The sequence below is a fragment of the Epinephelus fuscoguttatus genome, linkage group LG8 (genome assembly GCF_011397635.1).
Source record: "Epinephelus fuscoguttatus linkage group LG8, E.fuscoguttatus.final_Chr_v1".
In the NCBI taxonomy this organism is placed as follows: Eukaryota; Metazoa; Chordata; class Actinopteri; order Perciformes; family Serranidae; genus Epinephelus; species Epinephelus fuscoguttatus.
This window is the reverse complement of record NC_064759.1, coordinates 23,255,205-23,278,286: the sequence shown is the minus strand read 5'-3', so window position 1 is coordinate 23,278,286 and position 23,082 is coordinate 23,255,205. Positions and strand designations below refer to the sequence as shown.

The 23,082-nt window shown below is 41.2% G+C and overlaps 2 protein-coding genes across 4 annotated transcripts; both read left to right on the top strand.

The window, feature by feature from the left end:
- Window positions 1-1,290: 1,290 nt before the first annotated feature.
- hacl1 (2-hydroxyacyl-CoA lyase 1) lies at window positions 1,291-8,735 on the top strand. Of its 2 annotated transcripts, none has more exons than XM_049584565.1 (17): window positions 1,291-1,491; window positions 2,272-2,376; window positions 2,478-2,518; window positions 2,605-2,685; window positions 2,792-2,864; window positions 2,940-3,017; window positions 3,154-3,248; window positions 3,350-3,462; window positions 3,570-3,705; window positions 4,368-4,473; window positions 4,678-4,761; window positions 4,942-5,043; window positions 5,145-5,299; window positions 5,816-5,974; window positions 6,060-6,167; window positions 6,271-6,457; window positions 8,486-8,735. In XM_049584565.1, exons 1-17 carry the CDS (start codon window positions 1,441-1,443, stop codon window positions 8,516-8,518), a joined length of 1,707 nt encoding a protein of 568 aa, XP_049440522.1. In that variant the 5' UTR covers window positions 1,291-1,440; the 3' UTR covers window positions 8,519-8,735. The 2 variants fall into 2 exon arrangements, with proteins under 2 accessions (XP_049440522.1, XP_049440521.1); XM_049584564.1 differs by lacking the exon at window positions 8,486-8,735 and adding an exon at window positions 6,943-8,477.
- Window positions 8,736-10,045: 1,310 nt separating this feature from the next.
- colq (collagen-like tail subunit (single strand of homotrimer) of asymmetric acetylcholinesterase) lies at window positions 10,046-22,881 on the top strand. 2 transcript variants are annotated; one of them, XM_049584732.1, is made up of 17 exons: window positions 10,046-10,240; window positions 10,869-10,978; window positions 11,298-11,405; window positions 12,193-12,237; window positions 12,418-12,444; window positions 13,310-13,381; window positions 14,569-14,631; window positions 14,726-14,752; window positions 14,865-14,909; window positions 15,023-15,058; window positions 15,146-15,226; window positions 17,060-17,156; window positions 17,672-17,802; window positions 18,158-18,277; window positions 19,241-19,367; window positions 19,475-19,577; window positions 20,587-22,881. In XM_049584732.1, exons 1-17 carry the CDS (start codon window positions 10,144-10,146, stop codon window positions 20,654-20,656), a joined length of 1,359 nt encoding a protein of 452 aa, XP_049440689.1. In that variant the 5' UTR covers window positions 10,046-10,143; the 3' UTR covers window positions 20,657-22,881. The 2 variants fall into 2 exon arrangements, with proteins under 2 accessions (XP_049440689.1, XP_049440688.1); XM_049584731.1 differs by having other exon boundaries at window positions 19,226-19,367; window positions 20,587-22,880.
- The last annotated feature ends 201 nt before the right edge of the window (window positions 22,882-23,082 follow it).

Sequence of the window (23,082 nt, the reverse complement as noted above, 5' to 3'; positions counted from 1 at the left end):
TGTTTAAGACATTGCCATATGAAAGTCTTTAAAGCTGGCATTATATGTCATTTGCTTTTTCATTTGTTATGATCAGTTGTGTAATTTATCTGCAGGAAACTACATTAAAACGGTCACCAAGGCAGCCTGAGGATGAGTTTTAAAGAAAATATTGAGACTAATTGTTGGGGTGGAATCAGGAAAATGCTAAGCAATTAGAGAAATTCATAGTATATAAAATAGCAGGTGATTGTAATTAAATGACAACTGTGGCTAGTACACTGTGGCATTGTGCCCCATTGCATGACAAAATACATCACGACAATACTATGAATATGTAGTTTGTAATTAAGTATATAAACTACATAACCCAGATAAGGTAACTAACTAAAAAGCTACTGAGATTTGAATGTAGTTAAACCACCAGAGAACCACTGCAAACTGTAGCTAAACCATAACTAAATTACAAATAGTTAACTAATCTGAAATACTGTTGATATACACATTCAACTGGGACAGGTTAAAGTATGATAGCAGGATTGAATTTAGAATTGTACAACAAATAACAAAGGAGATTCAACACATTTTTAAGTTTGAATTTTTCATTTTAAATGTATGGGTAAACAGTAGGTGCAGTGAGGTGAGTACAGTTGGCTCTGCATTATTATATTCCAGTGCTAAATCTACCTGCCAGAGGATGTGTAATGTTCCTTGTGTGGGGCAAAGTAACATTCTTCGTTCTTCATTCTTCAAGTGTAGCAGTGATCCAGTTCAAAGCACACAAACACATCAATAACAGAGCCAGGGAGATAGCACACTACACAAAGATATTATAAGACATAAAGATAGCAATAGCCTTTTTGTTGGTGGAATCAAAGAGCAATTTCGTGTAGTGAGGTTTATTATTGCTAAACTTACATATGGATATAATACTTTGCCAGAATCATTACTAAAGTTCTTAATAAAAACGTTGTCTTCTTGGGTACTTGAGGAAACCTAACACCACATTTTCCCATAATAAAGAAGTCTTTAGAGATAAGGTCCCTGATAAATCTGCAGAAGTCCTTTCAGAATTTCTCGGTGTGAGAATAACGCCAAAAAGCTATAAACCAGTTTCAAAATGTTCATCACAGAAAGACCAGTTTGTGTTCCTGCTTTTTAAATATATTTCAGCTTGTAATGATTGGCAGGGTAGTGTTTATGAATCATGACAAGGAACCTATAATATTATTGGTTCATTGGTGTGAGGTCACTCGTTCGTAGCGCCTCTGATTGGCTTGAAACCCGGAAGCGATAGGAATGGGGCGGGTTCAAGGGGAAGGTAGAGGATTGAATCAAACGAGGGTCAATAACTTGTTCGTGTAGCTGTAGTTATAACGGTTTATAACAATTTGGCCTCACTTGTACCTCTGCAGACAGACAACAGTGTAACAAACCGTAGCTAACAGCCTGCGGACAGCCATGGACGACGTGACAGGAGCTCAACTGATAGCTGAGTCTCTGAAGGCTCAGGTAAGACCGTTTAAAACACATTGAGGATATGTATGAAGTTTTTAATTTCTGCTTCTTACCTTTAACTTAACTTAGCGGTGGTGTCTGCGCTGAAAGGTAACAGTGTGACCACGCATGCACGTTATGCAAAAAGTGTGTCAAAGTTCAAGTCCTGCGCAGTCAAGTTCAAACTTTTAATCCTGTAAAATGCAGTTAATTTATGTGTAGTCACACTCCTTCTTAAAACTAGTACAGGTAAAGTAAGGTAAGGTATACCTTATTGTCCACAGGAAAATTTGGTTTGGACTCAAAGCCGCTGCATCATACAACATACACCCCTAAACACAGACTCATAGACACTATTCAGGGGAGCACTTGCATTGGAGGTGCCCAAATTCACTCATTTCATAAATAATAAAAGTAATAAAAACAATAGTTTCACATTATAAAACCTGATAAAATCAGACTAGTTGAAAAACCATAGCAAAACCACATAAAGTCAGCCAGTTTCTAACAGTAAACCAAGTGTAACCAAGCCAGATAATAGAGAGTCAGGTTGCAGTATTTTGATGATGAAGTATTTTAGTATTTTGAGGATGGAATAAATTAATGTTTGTGCTAGTGTAATCTACAATTTGGCATTGTCCAATGTCAGCTTGAAGGTTCAGGAAATGTGTTGGGTTGTTCAGTATCTTCTGTTCCTCCCTAAGCACTGATTACTGATATAGGCTGAGGATAATGATGAATGATGTACCTACATTGCAGTGTCAGTTTATAAAAGCTCATTTTCTCTACCTGCAGAAAGTGGAGTACATGTTTGGGATCGTTGGCATTCCTATCATGGAAGTGGCCATGGCTGCTCAGGCTGAAGGGATCAAATATGTGGGAATGCATAATGAACAAGCGGTAAAACACTTAATATTCTGGTACATTGCTTACCTGTATCTATAATCCTTAAATATAACACGAGGATATGTTAATGTAAAATCAATTCTGTCACCCAACAGGCATGCTATGCAGCATCTGCTGTTGGATACCTCACTGGAAGGTAAGACATTTATTAACTCAACAGAATAAACGGAGCAGCTGGATGCATTTTACATGTTGCCTTATCTTGTGGTTGGTTGTATTCAGACCAGGTGCCTGCCTGGTGGTGTCTGGACCTGGACTCATTCATGCTCTGGGTGGAATGGCCAACGCTAACATCAACTGCTGGTATGACTTGATAAACTGATGCAGCTTGTGGTGCATATACAGTTTTGACGTGGTTCCTGTGGGCCCTGGTCACGTTGTTTATCAAGTGTATATTGCCTTTGTGCAGGCCAGTGGTTGTTATTGGAGGCTCCTCGGATCGAAACCAGGAAACAGCAGGAGCCTTTCAGGAGTTTCCTCAGGTAATGCATGCCTTCATGTGGATTTTTGTCAGCTGATGCTTCATCAAATTGACCCTGTTTTTCAATTGTCGCTAGGTGGAAGCATGTCGCCTTTATAGCAAGTTCTCTGCAAGGCCCAGCAGTCTGGAAGCCATCCCCTCAGTGATAGAGAAGGTAATATACCAGCTTAATGTTATATTGTGTGATCTTTGTTTGTGTTGTTTTTTTTATCACAGCAGACTACATAAGAGATTTTACATAGTTAGATGATATTAAGTTTAATTGTTTAACTATGTGTGTTTGCTCACAGGCAGTTCGCACAAGCATGTATGGGCGTCCAGGTGCTTGTTATGTGGACATTGCAGGGGATATGGTCAATGCTAAAGTGGACAGGAGCACAGTCAGGTTTGCAATCATTTTTTTATAAATATGCTATTATTTCTGCTCAGTATAACTCCTGTGATTCCAGACATATTGAAATTCAAAGAAGTATCTTTCTCCTGTAGAGTTGTGTCCTGCTGTCCAGCTCCACCAGTCAGTGTGGCTCCCCACGGTGCAATCACTGAAGCCATCTCTGTCTTGAAAGCAGCTAAAAGACCATTAGTCATCATCGGCAAAGGTAACATCAAACATTTGCACTGTCTCTATTACAACGAATAACACGCTTGTGAATCAAGTAGTTCATTAGGTAAGTCATGATGATATGAGTATTGTCGTGCCCAACAGGAGCAGCCTATGGTCGAGCAGAAACTGCTCTGAGGGAGTTTGTGGGAATAAGCGGTCTGCCATTTTTGCCTACCCCTATGGGGAAAGGGGTCCTACCTGATGATCATCCCAACTGTGTGGCTGCTGCCCGCTCGAGGTCAGCCTCCCTTTCACTTTAAATTTGTGCAGGGATAAAAAAAAGTGTGAAGTGCAATGATTTCAGCCAAATGTATCATTATCATCCTCAGGGTTGCCACAGGTCCTTGAAATTCTTTGTGAATTGTATGGAATAAATCAATTCCTTGAAGGTTTTTGAAAATAGGCAAGGAGACAGGGGTCAGTGAAACAGCTTGAATGCATATTTTTGTGCAAGAATAGAAATAGAAGTTATTTTTATGTAATTTTCTGCTTAATGTTAGTAAATAGGCTCCGCTCCGCTGTGTGCATGTGTGTCTCCCGCAGTTGCACCGTTGTTTCATATGCCACTAAGTCGAGAATGTGCATCTGGGACATGCATGCAAGAGTGATTTAAGTGAATACCGTGTTGAGTCCTTGAATATGAATAAATTTGGCATGGAAAGTCCTTGAATGTGATGTTCAAGAAGTTGTAGAAACCCTGCATCCTACATAGGAAACATCCTGAACCTCCGCTACTTGCTAATTAATGTATATGTGTCACTATTGCTCTTGTAATATTCAGATGTAGGTTTATATCTAATACTGTTCATTCTATACATACACTAAATATGTGTATTTAGTAAAGCTTTTGTTCTAACTCAATGTTACCTCATCTCCTCTTCCATTGTTTCTGTTGCCCAGAGCTCTTCTCCAGGCTGACGTTGTGCTTCTGCTTGGAGCCAGGCTGAATTGGATCCTGCATTTTGGTCTGCCACCTAGATTTGACCCCGGTGTCAAGATCATCCAGGTATATAAAACACAAAGCCAAGTGTGTTTGATGTGAGGAAAATCACTTTTAGCTGAAACTAATTTCAGCATTGGTGTAGAGACTTTAATACTGTCATGTCAGTGCAGTGTATGTGTTTCTTGGACCATATCTCCTGCACTGTGTTTTATTGTTGCTTCAAATGTTGTGCTTTAATAACATAACTCAGCTGTTGTCTGCATGCAGGTTGACCTTTATGCTGAGGAGATGGGGAACAACGTGAAACCTGCTGTTGCTCTCCTGGGAGACGTCAACGCTATTGTCACTGAGGTAACTGCAACTTAGTCGGTGCACAAAAATGCTCATGTTTGTACTTAATCTCTTTTCTTGTGGGCTGTGTGCCTCTGTCATAATATCCAGATGTGCAATTAAGATTAACAATAAGAGAACAGCGTGTGTGTGTGTTTGTGGAAAGTGGTGATTTTTTTTTTTTATTCATTGTTTTCTCAGCTCCTAGAGGGTGTGCATAAAGATGGCTGGAAATATCCCTCTGACACAGAGTGGTGGAGCACACTGAAGAACAAAATCGCTGCTAATGCAAAAATATCTAAGGTGAGTCTAAACTCACTTTTGAAATGTTATTTTATGTCGATAGTTACTCAAACTGTTTATCCGTATATCATATTAGATTTGTGTCCTTCTTCTATCTACAGGCACTCGCTCTTCAGTCAACGATGCCCATGAACTACTACACAGTGTTTCACCACATTTCCCAGCTGCTGCCACATGACTGTATCATTGTCAGCGAGGGTGCAAACACTATGGATATAGGACGCACTATGTTGAACAACTACCTACCTCGACACAGGCAAGGCAGTCTCATTGGTGCAGTGCTTAAAGATGAGCTTCTTAGTTGTGTTCGCCCCAGTTCACTAAATATTTTTGTGCAAATGCTCTCCTGAATTTGGCTCTAGTAGACAGGTGTGGTATTATTGTAGGCATCTCAAAAACCCTGTCCTTGAGGGGAATTTTATCAGAGCCCTCTCCATGTAACTTTTCAAATGATGCTTTACAAGGTTTTGTGTAAAATTCTTTCAGAGGTAGAGAACCAGTGATGTAATGAAGCTGAGGTTTTCATATTCATACCCACTGTGTGGTATCGGACAGTTGTGTTATCTCCTGCAAAAATAGCAATCCTTTCTTTGGAAAATGTGAACTTTTGTAAACCACACTGCTAGGGATTATGAGCAGTTATTTCAAAGAGCCCAGCAAATATGCATTTTGTAGTAAAAGGTGTTGTAAGGATCTAGTGTTGACTAAAGTAAGCTTTCAGGTCTGTGTAAATGTAAGTAGACTGTTGTTACCTAATCCTGACAATGTTTAGGTTGGATGCTGGAACATTTGGAACAATGGGAGTTGGCCTTGGCTTTGCTATAGCTGCGGCCGCTGTGGAGAGGAGCGAGAATAAAAACCAAAGGATAGTGTGTGTGGAAGGAGACAGTGCCTTTGGATTTTCTGGCATGGAGGTTGAAACCATGTGCAGGTGGGTTGGTTGCCTCCCCTCTGAAACAATATATACAATTCACCCCTTTGCTGCTATTCAGTTGAACTCTGTGTTTTTTTAACAGGTATAATCTGCCTGTGGTCATCATTGTGGTCAACAATAATGGTATTTACAGCGGAGTGGATGCTGAGACGTGGAAAGAAATGGCAAAAATGGGAGATCTGACCTCTATGTGAGTCACACATTATTTGTTAAATAATTATAATACATTCACAAGTCACGTAATCAGCTGTGATCTAATGAAATGTATCTCATATCATCATGCTGCCTGTCAGAGCCCCTCCTGTGACCCTGCTACCTGAGGCGCGCTATGATGAGGTCATGACAGCATTTGGAGGTCGAGGCTTCCTGGTGAGGACGGTGGAGGAGCTGCGCAGTGCTTTGCAGCTTAGCCTGAGTGACTGGGAGAAACCAAGTCTCCTAAATGTGCTCATTGACCCGTCCTCCGACAGAAAACAGCAGGTAACTGTCACCTGTCAGGAGTATATGTAGTAGAGTCATCTCAGTCACCCTGAGAAGGTCAAAATGAAAGAATCCGCAAGAGATGAGTGTGCTCATTATAATGGCTTATTTGTCTGTAACCGAGCATCAACCTCAAAGGCTGAAAAATCAAGCCAATGCTGAAGTGCCAAAAACTGTGTTTTATAAAAAAAAAAAACAAACATTTGAAGCCAAAATGCAGTCAATTCTCGTAGACCCCAACGTAAAAATGTTTAACTTTATGGCAGAAATGTATAGGATTACAGCAGGACAATAAACGGTCTCTATAGCTAATTTCAATATTCATGACAACTGCACAGGGGGAGTATTTCTCACCTGTTTACATTTCATTAAGGCCCAAAGTCATGCATATTTTAAAGCGGGGCCGCTCTGAGTGACTGGCTGGCTGCGAGGTGTTGCTGCACTCTAAAACCCTTTTTCTATACTCATGTGCTGGCTTGGCTTAGATTGGTTTAACTTGGCCCGTCAGCACAGCGCAGCAGGGATATCTGTCTCCATTACAACATGGCTACCTGCTTGAAGGTGTATCTTCAACTGATGATGGCTTGTCTTGAGTGATGAAGCAGCAGGCATATTCCTGGCTAAAGTCCCCTGTTATCCCTGCAGCAAGTGTTTTTCCATCACACAGCACAGCAGGTAAAAGAAGTTTACTTGTTGGAAGTGAGCTGTTTGCAGAGGTGCCCTAGGAGTCTGATGTCATCAGCTCTTCATCTAACATCTCACCAGCTGATTCTACTTTTACTCATCCTCCCTACCGTATGAGTTAGATCCACCCCTCGCACCACCCTCTCAGCCAAATATGGTCGTTTCTGGCTCTAAAAAACAAGATGGTGACGGTGGAAATGCCGAATTCAAGGCTTCAAAACAGCAGTCCACAAACCAGTGGGTGGTGTCACAGGAGCTACGTCCATTATTAGATACAATCTATTGTAATAACAGTAATAACAGGCAGGGAATCCACAAAATCAATCCTGTGCAAATGTCACACCCCCTGGTGGTTAAGGATGTAATTGATGCTGTAACTGCACTTTACTGCTGCTTTTACACTGTTGTGTGTCGGTGTTTCTCCAACATCGTCAATGCCTCAACTCAGGGAGCTGAGACTTCCTCTGGCGAAGATTAAATCATAATGATTTAATCAGGTCCTCATTCTCTAGGAGGCCTGGAACCTCCACTGGATAAATGTTGAGGGGTTTCCTGTCTGAATCCAAATGTCCAGGCTTATGTGCACTCGCAGATTTGGCGACCTTATGGGCATGCACAGGGCCTAAAGCTGCCTAAATCCACAATTTATGCACAGTTTTTGCAGACTTCCAGAGAACTGGATTAAAAGGTCAAGAACTTGGCATTGGTCATAAGAATTGAGACCTTAAGTCTTGTCTCATACCACTTTGTTTCCCTCAGCCCTTTCAGACATGAAGTGATGACAGTGAGCCCTTTTGACACGTGACAGTATATGTGACCAAAGGCAGCCCCTGTTTTATTTTCACCTGGTGCCCACCAAGTTGAAGTTGAGATGGACAATGACTCGAATGACACTGACGGCCGCAGCAGCAAAGCCAGGCGCAATTAAAAGCTGCAGCATCTCGGGTCACGAGTCGTGTAGAGCAACAGACAACTTGATGTTTACTTGGCTCTTGTCTCATCCTCGTAGCGCTGTGTGAATGACGTGCCTCACTCAATAGTAATCCGCGCACTCCAGGTGCACTCTCACAATCCCTCCACCTCACACCAACCTGACCTTTCTATTTCAGGGTCCCCATAATTAGAAAGCATGGCCCTCTGTGTTTATGTTGAATGTATCCACGCAACCACTCGCAGACATGTTTGAAGGTTGTATTGAGGACTGTATCCATGGTGCTAAGCTCTCTGTCCCCTTATTTGAGGTGTTTGACTCCAGACTGTTCTCCACATTCAGTCTCAGTGGATGAAGATGAACTCAGGTTTAAACTCAGGTCTAATATAATGCTGTGTTGTCTGCATTTGCAGGAGTTTCCTTGGCTCACACGCTCCAACTTATAGACTGAAAGAAGGAGCTGCTTTTTCATCTGTCCAGAACGTTATCAGAAGAGCAGTGACTGTTTTCCTCAGGAAACTCAAACAGGGGAAAATATAAAACTGCTTTTGTTTTACTGTGATTGTTTCTATGAAATAACTGAACTTTTTTGTATTAGTTCCTACTACAAAGTAATAGTAAATTTAACAAAATGATTAATACAACAATAAAACATTTTTACACATACACTGAAGATTATTCGTCTTTATTCCTTTATGACAAATCTGTGTTTTTTTCCCCAAAAGATAGATATAATCAAACATTTTTAGGATGCAGTATGTGGCTCATTAAACTATTAACATGCTAGGAAAGTAAAATATGGTCAGCTCAGTACTGAAAAACATTTTGGTCCAGATTTGTCAAATTGCTTATAAGCATGCATAAATTTACACCCTCCTTTGATTTCACACTTTGTCATCTTAAATACATGGATAGAGGATTACTAACGCAGTGACACGCTTATGCAATATCTAGATTTTTATTAGTTAAATGATTATTTATTAGTTTATGTGAAGTTGCTTTATTTCTCACAGTCACCCCCAGTTTTAAATAATACATTTTTTCCACTTGTGCTTGATTATTTATGCAAAATATACAATTTTCCAGAGTTGTCATGGTACTGGAATTTCTAGCTTTGATGCAATACCTTGAAAAATATTTATATTTTATACCATTTTTGATACCACAGGGAAGAATTTGACATTGAGGGCATGGAATGTAAAACTAGACAAACATAACAAGGATGTAACATGACTACAATGACGTTTCTTTTCATGGTTTGAGCAGTGTGACTGCAGTGAACATTAACAAGAAAAAAAGAGACCAAGTAAGTGCAGCCAGTATCGATGTATTCATACTGCAAAAAAAAAAAAAAGAGTATTGCAATTGTTTCAAATACTCAGAATTGATGCGTATCGATTAATCGATATTTCTGACAACACTTTTTATATTATAAGTAAAGCATTAATTAATGCTGCTTGTATTTTCAGGTTGTTTTTTTGTTTGTTTGTATTGGTCTCACACCCCCCTAAGAGCCCTCTTGAAAATGCAGACACTTAATTTTAGACCAGACGGGGCAATAAAACCAATCTGGCCTAGACTAAATGGACACCACAATGCACACTGGGAAATACACTGCACTGAATGCAAAAAGACGGACTAATAAATAAACATAGTCAGAAACACTAATGAAAGTTATCCCAAATGGCACCTTCCCTGCAGATTCCTATTTGAATCTCATACAGAGAAGCCCACTATGTGTTAGTCATGATTAGCCTCCCTGTGAGAGGAGTGGAAACAACAAAAGGCACCCCCTGCAGTAGTAGAGATCTAATATTGGCACTCGAAGCAGCTGGCGGGCTGTCTCCTGTAATTTTAGCGCACACTGATGCAGAGGAAAGATTTAATGGGCATTGGTCGGCGTACCTTCTTGTGAGGGCGTAAAGGAGACAGAGCAGAGCGAGCAGAGAGGGAGGGGAGCAGAGGAGGGAGAGGACAGTGAGGAGAGAGTGAGAGAGAGAGAGAGAGGGAAAGGCAGCGTGTGAGGGCTGCTGTGGCTCAGAAATAAAGTCAGGCAACTATCTGGAGCAGCATGACTCTTCTAACACTTGGACTGTATCTGCCACTGTGGTTTTGTTATGGCCTGGCTCAATCCTCTTTTCTGGACAGCTTTATTTCATTCCCAGCAGGTAAGAATATTGTAAGCCTGTGCCTGTATGTGTCTGTCTGTGTGTGTACTGTACTGTACTGTACTGTACATACAGTACTATGCATGCACAGGTGTTGAGAGAGCTGAGCTGTAAAAGCATGGATACCAAATGCATAGGTCTGGGGTTCATTTTGAGCTCTTTATCGTTTTAAAATACACTTGTTTTTATTTTCTTGTCGCCCATGAGGTAGACTGGAAATGCCTCTATAAATAGCGAGACCAGCTCCAGTGCTTCAGTGAGAAGCACAGGCGCTTCATATCCGTGTCCAGCTCAAGGAACTCTGCTGGATGGGTGTCATGATTTGATAGTTTGCACCTGTTTCCTTGTCGCTTGTGCTGCTCCTGCATGTTCTGACCTCTCTGACTTGTCTAATTTTTACTGTATATGTGGGATGTATGTTGGACATGTGTCACATGAAATGTACCTCAGTTGCCTGTGCATGCCCATGAGTCATGAGTTAAGCGTTCTCATTTTGATGCAGAGCTCTCACATTCAGTTGTTGCAGAAGTTAAGGAAACATAAACATGACCTCTTCTGACTGTGTTCCTCTAATTTTGACCCCTGGCATCGTCGCCTGTGTGACTGACTGCATGCACACCTTGCACAGCTCTCAGATCCCAGGAGCAGCAGAGGAGATTCAGCCCATGCTGTTTACTGAGTCCGCCTCCACCCCCACTGTTTCCTCCACCCCCTTCACTTTGGCGCCGCCACGCTCATGTGAGTCAAAGTCATGTGACTTTCTATTGTGGAATATCTGACTGTTGATATGTCCTTGGGTGATACTCAAACTGCCCCACGCTTACTGTCTTCTGACCCCTGTTTGATGCTATCAAAACACTCAGATGGTGGAACAAATGTCTTAAGTCCTTCGTTGTCGGCTGCGAATTTTGTCAAGAATGGGATGTATTTCAGACATAAATGTCTTTGACAAACTTTATCAACATTTTAAAAAGCATAATTCTGCTACATCTTTTCTATCTAAAGAGCATTTGTCCAAGTTCTAAAAGAAATTCAGAATTTTATTCTTATTTTACAGAATGAGGACATTTCATATGGTGGTGGTGAGTCAGAGTCGGGCAATGGGGACAAAGGTTCTGCCTGCATCCAAGGCCCCCGCGGGCCTCCTGGTCCCCCTGGACCTCAGGTAGGATTCTTCCCAAACACCATAGTTATCACTAACGTACTGTAAATCTGGCATTAGCGTCATTACACCATTCCAACACACCTCCCACAATCTGACTTGCGTAGGATCCACTGTCTGTATGGCTAAATCACAGACTGCCTCTGGTGTTCCAAGGTGTTAAGAATCAGTACTCCAACAGCGTATTACCCCCCATCTCCTCTTCAACTTGAGAGTTCCTGCAAAGCAGGAGATGGGGATTTCTCTGGCCCATGCAACACAGCAGCCCATTAACGCTCTACATTTAGCTCAGACACAAATAGCCTTTTTCCACTGGCTGCCAGTGCCCCACACATCATTCTCAGAAAAGGTCCGAAGAGCTGTGTGCCTGGAAAGGCGTACTGGGTTGCGTAAATTCCAGGGATTACCAACACAAGCATGTGTCCGTGTGTTTGTGTACTCCGGTGATGAAAGATATGAGGACATTTTGGTTCAATATAGGTGCCTTGAGCCGGCATTTCATGAGCAAAAAGCAGATCCACTGAGTGATTGTCAAAGCTTTGCCCATCTGAGGCTGTTACAGCACCAGCTGGACTGCAGCAGCGTTTCAGCTTATCAAAAGACACCCACAAGGCACTTTTTAAATCAATAGTGGCCACTCAGCCTTTAGCTAATTGAAACTGCAGCTGTGGGCTCCCAGAAGCAGACATGACTTTGTGGTGAGATGCTGTGGACAATAAAACTAATTAAGATAGTTATCTCTGAGATTTATGAGCATGTGCCATATATTTATTGTTTTTATGTTCATCAGGGTCCACCTGGATTACCAGGGATAGGAGGGCCTAAGGGAGAAAAGGTAGGCAGTTTACTCTCCCATGTGCTGGTCTCGTGTCAGTTATGTAGCTCATTATATATTTACAAGCATTATTTTCTAAAGATCATGTTTACATACCTGTTGCACTTGACTAAAAGATGTTTGATGGGAGTGTATTAAATAAATTCTGTCCTTTTCCCCTCCTCCGCATCCTGTTGCCAGGGAGAAATCGGAAGACCTGGGCAAAAGGTGAGAGTCTCCATTAATCACTCCATTTTCCCCACTAAGTGGATTTACTCAAATATGAGATACAGGGCCTCCGCCTGCTCGCTAGCTGTAACTCAGAGTGCTGCCAGTGCCTGGTTGTGTACATCAAGGAATTGTGAGCGAGTACAACCTTGACAGGAGGCAGACACACGGACAGGATGCACGGGATGCAGAGCTGCTGAGACAGGCTGTTCTGATGGCAGAGGGATGGTCTCCTCTCAGTGAAAGAGAGCTTATTGCCACAGTATTGACCCCTCAAAGACATCCAGCATCATGCCTCCCTGTCAGACAGCCCTCCCTTTCTATTAGGATGGGAGGAACAAGCCCACACAGCTTTATTGAAAGCTCAGGGCAGCAGCGTTTGATCAGGGCAGGCGGAAGAGGAGTGACCTCCTTAAATGATCCGTCGCTGTGGTCGAGCAGCAAAAGCGGCCCACTGGGAGAGCCTCACTGGCTGGTGGCCTGACTGAGCAGCTTTGCAGCACTGCAGTGCAATTTAGCTTAGTGCTTCAGCCAGGTCATAAATCATTTTATTTCCCACAAGCACGGGCTCCGGTTCTATATACAGCCCATCATTTAATTAAAGAGAGCAAAGTGACAGGGCTCGTTAAAGTCATTCTCTCCCTACATGTGCAGCAGTGGCTGATAAATACTGTGGCAAGCAGGCTGTCAGCTTATGCAGCAAATCCTGCACTTAGATTCTCCTGCAAAGCAAACAGACATGAGAGGGTCTGATTTCATAATCAGATAACTGCTCCTTCAGCTGTGGCAGCCATTGTTTTTATTAGACTTTTATAAAGTATTTCTACATCTGAGGCTGTGTGTTAAAATTGATGTCTCCTGTAAGGGTCGGACAGGTCCTCCTGGGCTTCCTGGGAAGCAGGGACCAGCTGGGTGGCCTGGACCAAGTGGGCCCAAAGTGAGTAAGTCAGACCTCATAATGTAGATGATACAATATGTGGCATGAGATGAGACCAGTAAGTGCCAGCACAAGGTAGAGGTAGAGGAGTGTTAGATATGACTTGTGTTCAGTCCCAGTTGTACAATGAAATACTCTGTTACAACCTTTCTATATAAATGCTTGATTGAAGTGTATTGCTGCCACGCCATTAAAAAAAAATCAGTTTCAGGTAATAACAGGAAAAGTTTCTTTTTATAAGAAGATGCTTTTCATGTTTTTACGAGATGTCCTCTTGTTACAACAAGATAATTTGGAGATTTTTTTTTTATGCATTTGCTCATCCCCTACTCAAATCGCCCACAAATCAGATATATTTATCGATCAGAGCTCCCACATAAGTCATACGTCATTTGCAGAGCACCTTACTGAACTGAACTTCTGAAGGATTATCTGTCAAAATGCTGGAGAGGCGGTAAGAAACAGCTGTTTCTACACACCTCTCCCTGTTGATTTTAACAGAGAATTGTTAAAATCATTCTTAGTGTAAGCCCACAGTATGCGTACTTACCACAGTATCATCCACTGCACTCAAAGGCAGCAAAATTTTGCCATGTTTCAACTCAAGCATGAAGTGTACTTAAATCAAACTTAATCAAATTGTTTAAATGAGCCATATTCCTCAGTTTATCCTTGTCCACACACTGTTTCCTCACTGAAACACAAGTTTCTCATTAAAACAATAAGTTAAGTTGGCACTTTATAGTGTGAACAGTTTCAGGTTATAACAAAATAAATGATCACATTATAACATGAAATGTTTTATAAGAATAAATTAGCATGTTATGGTGTGAAATGTTTCACAATATAACAGTAAGAAAAATATATTTAGAGACTTGTTATGACGTGATAAGTTTGTGTGAGGTAATAATGGGAAAATATCTTGTTATAACATTAAAATATTTTGTAAAAACATAAAAAAAAATATCTTGTTTTAATATGAATCTTTTCATGTTATTACCTGATACTGATCATTTTTTATTTATTCATTTTTATTTTGTGGCTTGGCAGCAGTACATTTCCATACTAAAGAACTGTCAATTTAAAGTTTACACTTATTATTTGTTCTCTGGGGTGTGGGTAATATTTTGGGACATGTGTCTAAATAAACAAAGCTGCATTATTCTTAATGTTTTTCCATGTGTCAGGGTGAGAAAGGTGACGTGGGGCTGATGGGTTTGCCCGGAGCCAGAGGACAAATTGGGCCAAGGGTACGAGATACCAATGAACTGCACTGATACAAAGGATGATCTCTCCTTCACACTTCTTTATTTCATCTTGGATGTTTTGTTTCTTTAATTTCAGGGTTTACCTGGTTATAAAGGGGAAAAGGTATGTGACCAGTTTAGTAATTACCAACCAGGAGGAAATGCAATATTGATAACATATTCTTTGCTTCATCCTGACTAAATGTGATGTAACACACTGCAATCTGCTCCATCAGGGCTCTCGAGGTGATCGTGGGGAGAGTGGAATGAAAGGCGACAAGGTGGGCAGAGTTTATCAGTAGCAGTGGTGACTGTGAATGTAGCAGCACTATAGTGCATATATGTTGTGTGTAATCTAAATTTCACATTATCAATTACTTTTCTTTCTCCACAGGGTGCGATGGGTTTCCCAGGAATGCTTGGACAGAAAGTAAGAAACACATTCCAGACAATAAAGGTTTTTGAATTTGTTGTTTTGCAAAAATTACAAATTGAGTTGATCTGATTTGTTGTACAGGGTGAAATGGGTCCAAAAGGAGAACCTGGGATCTCAGGAAACAGAGGACCCACTGGCCGACCTGGGAAGAGAGGCAAGCAGGTGAGGAGTTTGTTCATCTCTATAAACAGATGTCTTGTCTGCATCAGACCAACAGTCGTTTGAGAGTTTGTGGGAATGTGGCATTCTCTTTACCTTGTTTTTAACAGTTATTTATGTGCCTTAATTTTGAGTGTGTGTTAGGACCTTTGCTTAATATCTAGGGGAAACACAGGGAGCAACATAACAAGTTTACCCCAAAACCTCTGCATAAATAGGACCAAAACAACAAGAAAGGCTGCTGAAACACTTCAGTTGTTACAATGAATTACAACTATTTAAAGGAAAATGATTAACAGACATAAATCAAGTAGCAGTGATGGAATGGGAGCAAATGTGGCATAAGGGTCTCCAAGGCCAAAATAATAAACAAAAAGACCATACTAGCTGGAAAATAAAGATTCAAATTGGTCTACAGAATCAAACAGAGAGACAATACTCAGTTCCTTAAATGAAAAAAAAAAAAACAGAGGTAAAAGTAGAGCAAATAAATGAGAGAAACTGTAAGGCTTCCTTAAATTTATCAAGACTAACTGAATGAGGCACTCCTCACAACTGTCAGCAAAGACAAAGGGAGCTGCATCAAGGTAGCTACTTTCCAGAACTTGGACTTTCACCAATAGCAAATTCAACTGCAGGTGCACCAGGCAGCCCCACAAACAGTTCAGTAGCAAACAGGCAAAGAACACTGATTCTGGAGGCTGATATACAGCTCAGCTGATGATCAAATGAGGTTCAGGTGTGGGTGATCCAGCCACTCAGAGACGGGTGTGGCAGACCTAAAACACAGCGAGAGACAGCTCTCCTCTAACAAGAGAACAGAGGACAGTCATTCCCCTTTTCCATCAAATTAGCTCTGGTTCTTGAACTGGTACCGTTTAGGATTTTTAGAAGGATTTTTTGCTATCTAGTGAACCAGAACACATTTCCACCAGTTTTGACTAGAACCACTGTAATCAAGGATCTGTCATCAATGGAGGGTGCTGCACAACAGAAGTAAAGAGTAGCAAAGTTGTGTTTGCTTTGATTATCTGCAAACTTTTGTTCTATTATTACTGATATTTGTTTTTACTAGAAAACGAATATGAGACCACTGTATGCTGTTTTCTTTTCTCACATGACTTTTCCATTGTTGCCTCCTGCATCCTCTCTTTCCAACCTGTAGAATATGACACACCCACTGATGTCGTTACTGTTTGCACCTCAGGTCAAGGAAAACCTACTATTTATTTTATTTATTTAACATGGACAGTGCACAGCTACTTAGCTGCATCAGAGTTAGCTATAATCTAATTTTCAACTGTAGTCCCTGGGCAGGAAACAGAGAATAATTTCACTGCTAAAATACACTATTATATAATAAACACAATTACAAAATAGATCATATTCATGACCCAATGGCTTGACAACACACAACTATTTCTCAATTCCAGCTGAGAACCAACTTTATAGGCTCTGAACCAGTTTATTTTTCGTCAAAATGCTCTGAGCAGTTCAAAATTAGGTTCAGGAGCAAGAACGGAACCAGTTCCATGCTGGTGGAAAAGGGGTATCTGTGGATGAAACAGTGTGAAAAAGGATATTTTGAGCACAGAAGTTTTTGCAGGCATACATTAGAGAAAAAATACGCTAAGCAAACAGGCAAAGTCTAAAGTGCTTGAAGCAGAGATGCTGACAACGCAAAAGAGACACTAAGCAAGTTTTTTCTTCAAAGTGTAATTCATGTCCAGTGCTCCAAATGTTCATTGTACACGCAGGACTGGGTAATCTCTGAAATATCATGTAAAGACATGTTTAGAATTTGACCACCTTGTCTGTTGTTATGACTGCATTTAGGGAATGAAAGGAGACACAGGCAGTGTTGGTCCAATGGGACCTGCAGGTCCACAGGGAACTCCAGGCCATCCCGGTCCTCCTGGTTCACCTGCCACAGGTGAGAACTTTAACCTTTTTTCTGAAATCTCCAACAAGTGATTGGTTTGTGTGTGGCTCTGCACTTTCTCTGAGAGAGTGTGAAAAGCTGGTGTGAGGAGCAGCAAACACCCATGTCAGCAAAAGGAAGCACACTTTAGACCAGTGTAAGTGGTAACACCAGGAGTCTTATTTAGCACCGGAGAAACTGTATCTCCTGAGGTGACACACGATGCTGTCGTTATGACATCATGTGGCTAAAATGGATTCACAGATGGCGAGCCTCCCTGCAGTTTTACAAATGTTATGTCACCAGATAATTAATGTGACATTTGTTATCTTGATCAAGTTTCTGAGTCAGTTAAGTTTATTGTGTTTCCTTCTTGATAGATGAATCACAGATTTAATGACATACAGTATTTATATCAGCTACTGTAGACTGAACTCTCAACAACACTTCACTTTGGCTGCTTGGCACTAAACTTTTGCTTTTTTTTCTCTTTGTATAATATTCCTCTCCTCTCTGTATATGTTTAGGACTCTACATGGTTGGAACAAAGGGTGCACGTGGTCCACCTGGGCCTCCTGGAAAGTGTAGCTGCGGCTCTCTTAGTAATGCTCCATTTGATGATTATCCTTCCAGAGGAAACTATCCCAAAGTGCCAGCGGTGAGGAATTTATAGTCTTCTCAAATGCAAAAAGTTATGTGTAGAAATTTGTGATGTACTGAATCATTTGACACACAGGGATATTTTCACTTGTGATTTTTTTTAGAAACCCAGAGGTTATAGGGTTTTAATAACTTCTGAGTAAATTATTTAAAGATAAAAAGTTTTGAGAGATAAAAGTATGCCTTCAGGGGACATGGATATTGCTTTCAGACACATACTTCAAGCTGAGATATTAAATTTTGATGCTCAATATCTCAAAATTGCACTCCGGCAGGACGCCAACCATCTAATTCAAAATGCACTAAATATTGAAAACGTGACAGCAAATTTCCTCACTTTGCCTTTCATTCAGATATTCGTCGTGAGCAATGAGGAAGAACTGGAGCGTCTTCACACAGATAACGCTCTCGCATTCCGCAAAGACCAGAGATCTCTCTATTTCAAAGACATTGATGGCTGGCTGCCAATCCAGGTATCACTGCATGCAGCAAAATCTAATTATCTTCACTACACCAAAATCTGTGACCCAAACAGAAATATCAGTTGACACTGCATCATGTTGTGTCACATACTTTATTATTATAGGTCACAGAATCTGATGTGCCACCATTTTCTATGACCTGAGAAAAGACTTTCAGCTACACTGCTTCTGCAAATGTTTTTGTTATACTTTTTTGAAAGTTGTTACCAAATGTGGTGTTAACATTGTATTTAGATCGGGTCACACATTTTGATAGCTGTGATTAGTGGAATTTGTCAGATTCTGTGGCGCTAAAAGTTAAATTATATGAAAGATTTTTGACCAAATATCGTCAGATGAGGTGTCACAATTTGTATGTATTACCTGAATATTAAATGGTCACAATTTTTGACTAACAGCTGGCAATGCAGCTGAAATTCCTATTTGGTCCAAGCAGCAACCTCAGGGGCTGAAAAATGAAGCCAAAAATGGGAGTTCCTCTAATGGCCACTTGAGGCTGGCTCCAGAAGCGAGTAATCCCCATAGACCCCAACATTAAACTGCACAACTTTACAGTGGAAATAAACATATTTATAGCCTGATGCAATAACATTTTTGGTCTCTGTAGATAATTTTAACAATCATGGCAACTGTATGTGGAGTGAACCTTTATATAACTCACCTGTTTACATTTTATTAAGCCTTAAAGTTACATTATTATTAAGGGCGGGCCACTTCAAGTGACAGGCTGTCAAATATGGTCACTTCTGGCTCCAAAAAACACCAAAATGCCAAACTCAAGGCTTCAAAACGGGAGTCCAAAAACCAACAACATCACGGTAGCTACGTCCATTTTTACAGTCTCCGTTCGGGTCATAGATTTTGGTGTTACAATTTTGTTTTACACACTGTTGCTTTTCTTTTTCCTTTTCTTGTTCAACTTTTTAAACTCTGTAAAAGACTTTTCCATTCCAGCTGACGCCGTTCCAGTCCATGGAAAACGCACCTGATGATGAAGGTTACTGTGGTGACGGGATAGTGCAGATTTCCAACGGAGAGGAGTGTGACGACAGGAACAGAGTCGTCACTGACGGCTGTGTCAGTAAGTCACATGTCCACGTCAGGCGTTCTGTGAGAGCTCCTTAGTTGTACTTTGGTGTGCACATATATTATAACCCCATCCACCCCTGCTGTCTCATCTTTCCACAGAGTGTAAACACGCTTACTGTGGAGACGGATACCGTTATGAGGGGGCTGAGGAGTGTGATGGAAAGGACTTTGGATACCAGACATGTAATTCATATCTTCCAGGGTAAGCAGAGTACACAACTATATGTTGTCAAAACTCTGTGCTGTATAAGAAGCGTGTGTTGACATGTTTAAGGAGGAGTTTGTGAGATTTAGGGGGATTTAGTGGCATCGAGCAGTAGGCATTGCAGATTGCAACCAGCTGAAACTTCTCCTGGTTAGAATTCCTTTAGTTTTCATTGGGCAGGAGGTTTTTACAAGGAGCCGAATTATCCGCAGAGGTCTCTTCCTCTCCAAACAAATGGACCCTGTGATTTAGAGCACTGAATCAAAACACTGAATTAAGCACTTTTACATTACAAATCAGCTTTTCTGATCCAGACATTCAGGAGGTTTTCATCAAGAGCCGAATTATCCACGAAGATCTTTCAACTCCAACACAAATGGGCCCAATAATAGACCCAGTAAAAACACTGAATAAAGCAGTTTCACGTTAAAAGTCAGTGTTCCTCCGACACTGTTTGGCTTGTCGGAGACAGCACAGTGTCGGATGGCTCAGCACCTGTCAATGTGTGCTCACTTTTATTCTCTAATAACTTAAGATCCAGACGTTCAAGAGGTTTTTAACCAGAGCCAAATTATCTGTACACGTCTCTTCCTCTCCAAAACAAATGGACCCCTTGATTTAAACCGGTAAAAACACTGAATAAAGCAGTTTCATGTTAGAAAGAAATCTGTGTTTTTGTGATGCTGTTTGTCAGGGAAGTGCTGCTAACTACAGTGGCTGATAAAAAAACATGAATGACCCTATTTAGAGCTAGTGCTTGGTTTGTTCATTCTGGGCTACTGTAAAAACATGGCAGTGCAACATGATGATCTCATGGATGAGGAGCCACCTCCCTATGTAGATAAAATTGCTTATTCTCAGGTATCGAAAACACAATGATTCTTATTTTCATGTGATTATAGACTAAAGAAAATATACTTGTTGTATTATGTTCCATTGCTGCCAATGTATCCCCCTATATTCTACATATTGGACCTTTAAAACTTGTTTCTCCTGTTACTTGCAGGTCATATGGTCACCTCAAGTGCACACCACACTGTGTTATTGACTCCACAAACTGCAAGTACTTCACTTGAGGAGGAAGCTGGACGGTGCAGCAGGATCCTCTGTGTGTTATTTGGAATATTTTCATGCAAAAAAAAGAACAATAATGCTCCAAGCAAGAGACTCTGAAGGTAGAGGCAGCCAGTGATGAAAGAAAAAAAACAAATCGTATATACAGTATATCTATAACTCCTCTGTATTGCTGCTGAGATGCCACGTCGCTCCCTGGAGTTATAGTGGAGGCGAAAGCCTTCACCCACACATAGGAAATGCACAGGACAACTGCACTCAGTCTTAACAAGCAGGACTTAAGACTGGCCTCCTCACCATGAATCAGCCTCTGGATGCAACAGTTGTGTGACAGCCATGCAGAGACTTAATTAAGTGCCAGTGGGAGAAGTTGCAGAGGAGCTGTATTGGGGCCAGAGGCGTATTAATCTTGACCCAGTTACTGTTGAGAAAGAGAGGCAGTAGGACATCCAGAGCCATGGCCTCAGGTATGACAGTGCACAGCTTTTGCATGAGGCTGGGATTACTGAGACCATGACAGCAGCTGTCACTATCCGAGCATGTAACCCATCACTTTACTTATTATTGCCAACAAGGCTCTGAGTGTCACATCAAGAATTTAAGTTGTAAAGGGTAAAACCAGGCATGGTAAGATCAATATGCATGGTTAGGGATGGAGACAGGTGCGTGAATTATGCACTTACATGTCAGTGAGACTGTTATATCAGGAGGCTTCATTAGCTTGTGGTGGTGCTTGACAGGGACAATTCAGTCAGAACAAGGTTTCATAAATCCAAAAAAAAATAAACTTCTCAGGAACCAACAGGTCATGTAGCTCCACACGGCACCTTTCACAGGCACCCCCCACTACTCTCTTTGTAAATAAGATGGCAGTGACTGTACGCTGAAGCACACTCAAAACAAGAGCTTTAAAGTATCGACAACGCGCAATCCTCTAGGTACGATCTGGGTTTCTTCCCTGTGCTTCAGTGAGAGATGACATATTCTGTATATGAAGGCTTGAAACTGTTATGTTCTTAATGTTCTCACTGCACAGGAGAGGCTGGGGAAGTCTGTAGCTGCTAACGATGGGAGGAATTTCAATTCCAGTCTGTTTCTGTGGTCCTTACTGTATTTACTCTAATACCTCTTTATCCAGTCCTTCTGTCTTACAGCATATACAGCAACAGAGAAACTCAACAGTTAACTTAACAGTGTAGATGTAGTCTGCTGCGTGTTGGGCACCGGTGGTGAAAACGACTTTGCCGATATAAGCTGACATTTTCCATAAGCTACTGTATGAGTCGCAGTGCCAAGGGAGAACCTGTTCTCAGCCATACTTACATGTAGTCAGGTGTTATGAGGTGATTCTTCTGTAAAAAGCAATTTAAAGATAAAGACTGTTACTATATTGTCTCCGCATGCTTGAGTGTGAAATGCTTCCACTTTGTTTTGTATAATTCATCGCATTCATCAGCATAGCAGGTGTCTTAAGAAGTCTTGCTCTGCCCAGAGTGTAGCTAAGTACTGTATGTGTGACACCCCTTATATGATAGAGATGAACTGTGCCATGCACAATGCTGAAATAACCTTTTGGAAACTGTGTTGAATGTTCTGTCTGTGCTGCTGTGCTGTATCCTGTACTGTGTATGCACATCAATGCTGAAACATAACATGCATGTGGTAACATACTGTGAGGCTTTAGAAATATAGTGTACACTGTGACTGGGATAGTGAAAGTTCATTTTGTTCCATGATTATATGATTTATATAGTAGTTGTGGATAACTTTAAAAAAAGAACTGAAAATAAAACAGGAATTTAAATCATTCAAAGCTCCCTACTTTGTCTTACACACATGCATCTTTAAACTTAAGTCAGGGGGTTTTCTGTGGCTTTGCTGCCAGTGTGTTGTGAGCAAGTGGTGACAGTGATTGGAAGCTGTGCAAAAAAGCAGATAGACAGTGATACAGATGCTATTGATGTTCTGTCAGAGCACTCACTGTAAAAAAAAAAGAAAAAGAAAAAGCTGATATCTATCAAGTGGGGAAAAGACGCTGTCAGCAGCTCCTTGCAAAGTGCTGTGGTTGACTAAATAGTTAAGAGACCACACAGTGAACACTTTTCTCAGACGTGGCAGTGGGTTTTTCCCCCCAGCTTTTCATTCTGTCTCGACAAAGCCCCCCTCAGAGCTGCGTCTGTGCCTGGAGATGAAGCACGGTGATACAGGTTGGGCACGGGCAGCCGGCCAGTGTTGCAGTAGAGATGTTTGAGGCTGGACACGGCCATTTAACTCTATTAGCATGCTGTATTTCTTTTCTAAATCACATCAGGACAATTTGTCTGCTGAGATGCCCCAGTAAAAGCTTACCTTGGCGTATTTATCCCATCATGTGCATTCCCCCTGACCAGACCAATCAGATTTGTACCACAGATGTCTCAGTTGCAGC

Coding starts and splice junctions, on each gene's coding strand:
- hacl1 (XM_049584564.1), top strand. CDS start 1,441: ATGGACGACGTGACAGGAGCTCAACTGATAGCTGAGTCTCTGAAGGCT. Junction 4,762..4,941: donor TCAACGCTATTGTCACTGAG/GTAACTGCAACT, acceptor TTGTTTTCTCAG/CTCCTAGAGGGTGTGCATAA. Junction 6,168..6,270: donor ATGGGAGATCTGACCTCTAT/GTGAGTCACACA, acceptor GCTGCCTGTCAG/AGCCCCTCCTGTGACCCTGC.
- colq (XM_049584731.1), top strand. CDS start 10,144: ATGACTCTTCTAACACTTGGACTGTATCTGCCACTGTGGTTTTGTTAT. Junction 11,406..12,192: donor CTGGTCCCCCTGGACCTCAG/GTAGGATTCTTC, acceptor TATGTTCATCAG/GGTCCACCTGGATTACCAGG. Junction 17,157..17,671: donor TCCTGGTTCACCTGCCACAG/GTGAGAACTTTA, acceptor GTATATGTTTAG/GACTCTACATGGTTGGAACA.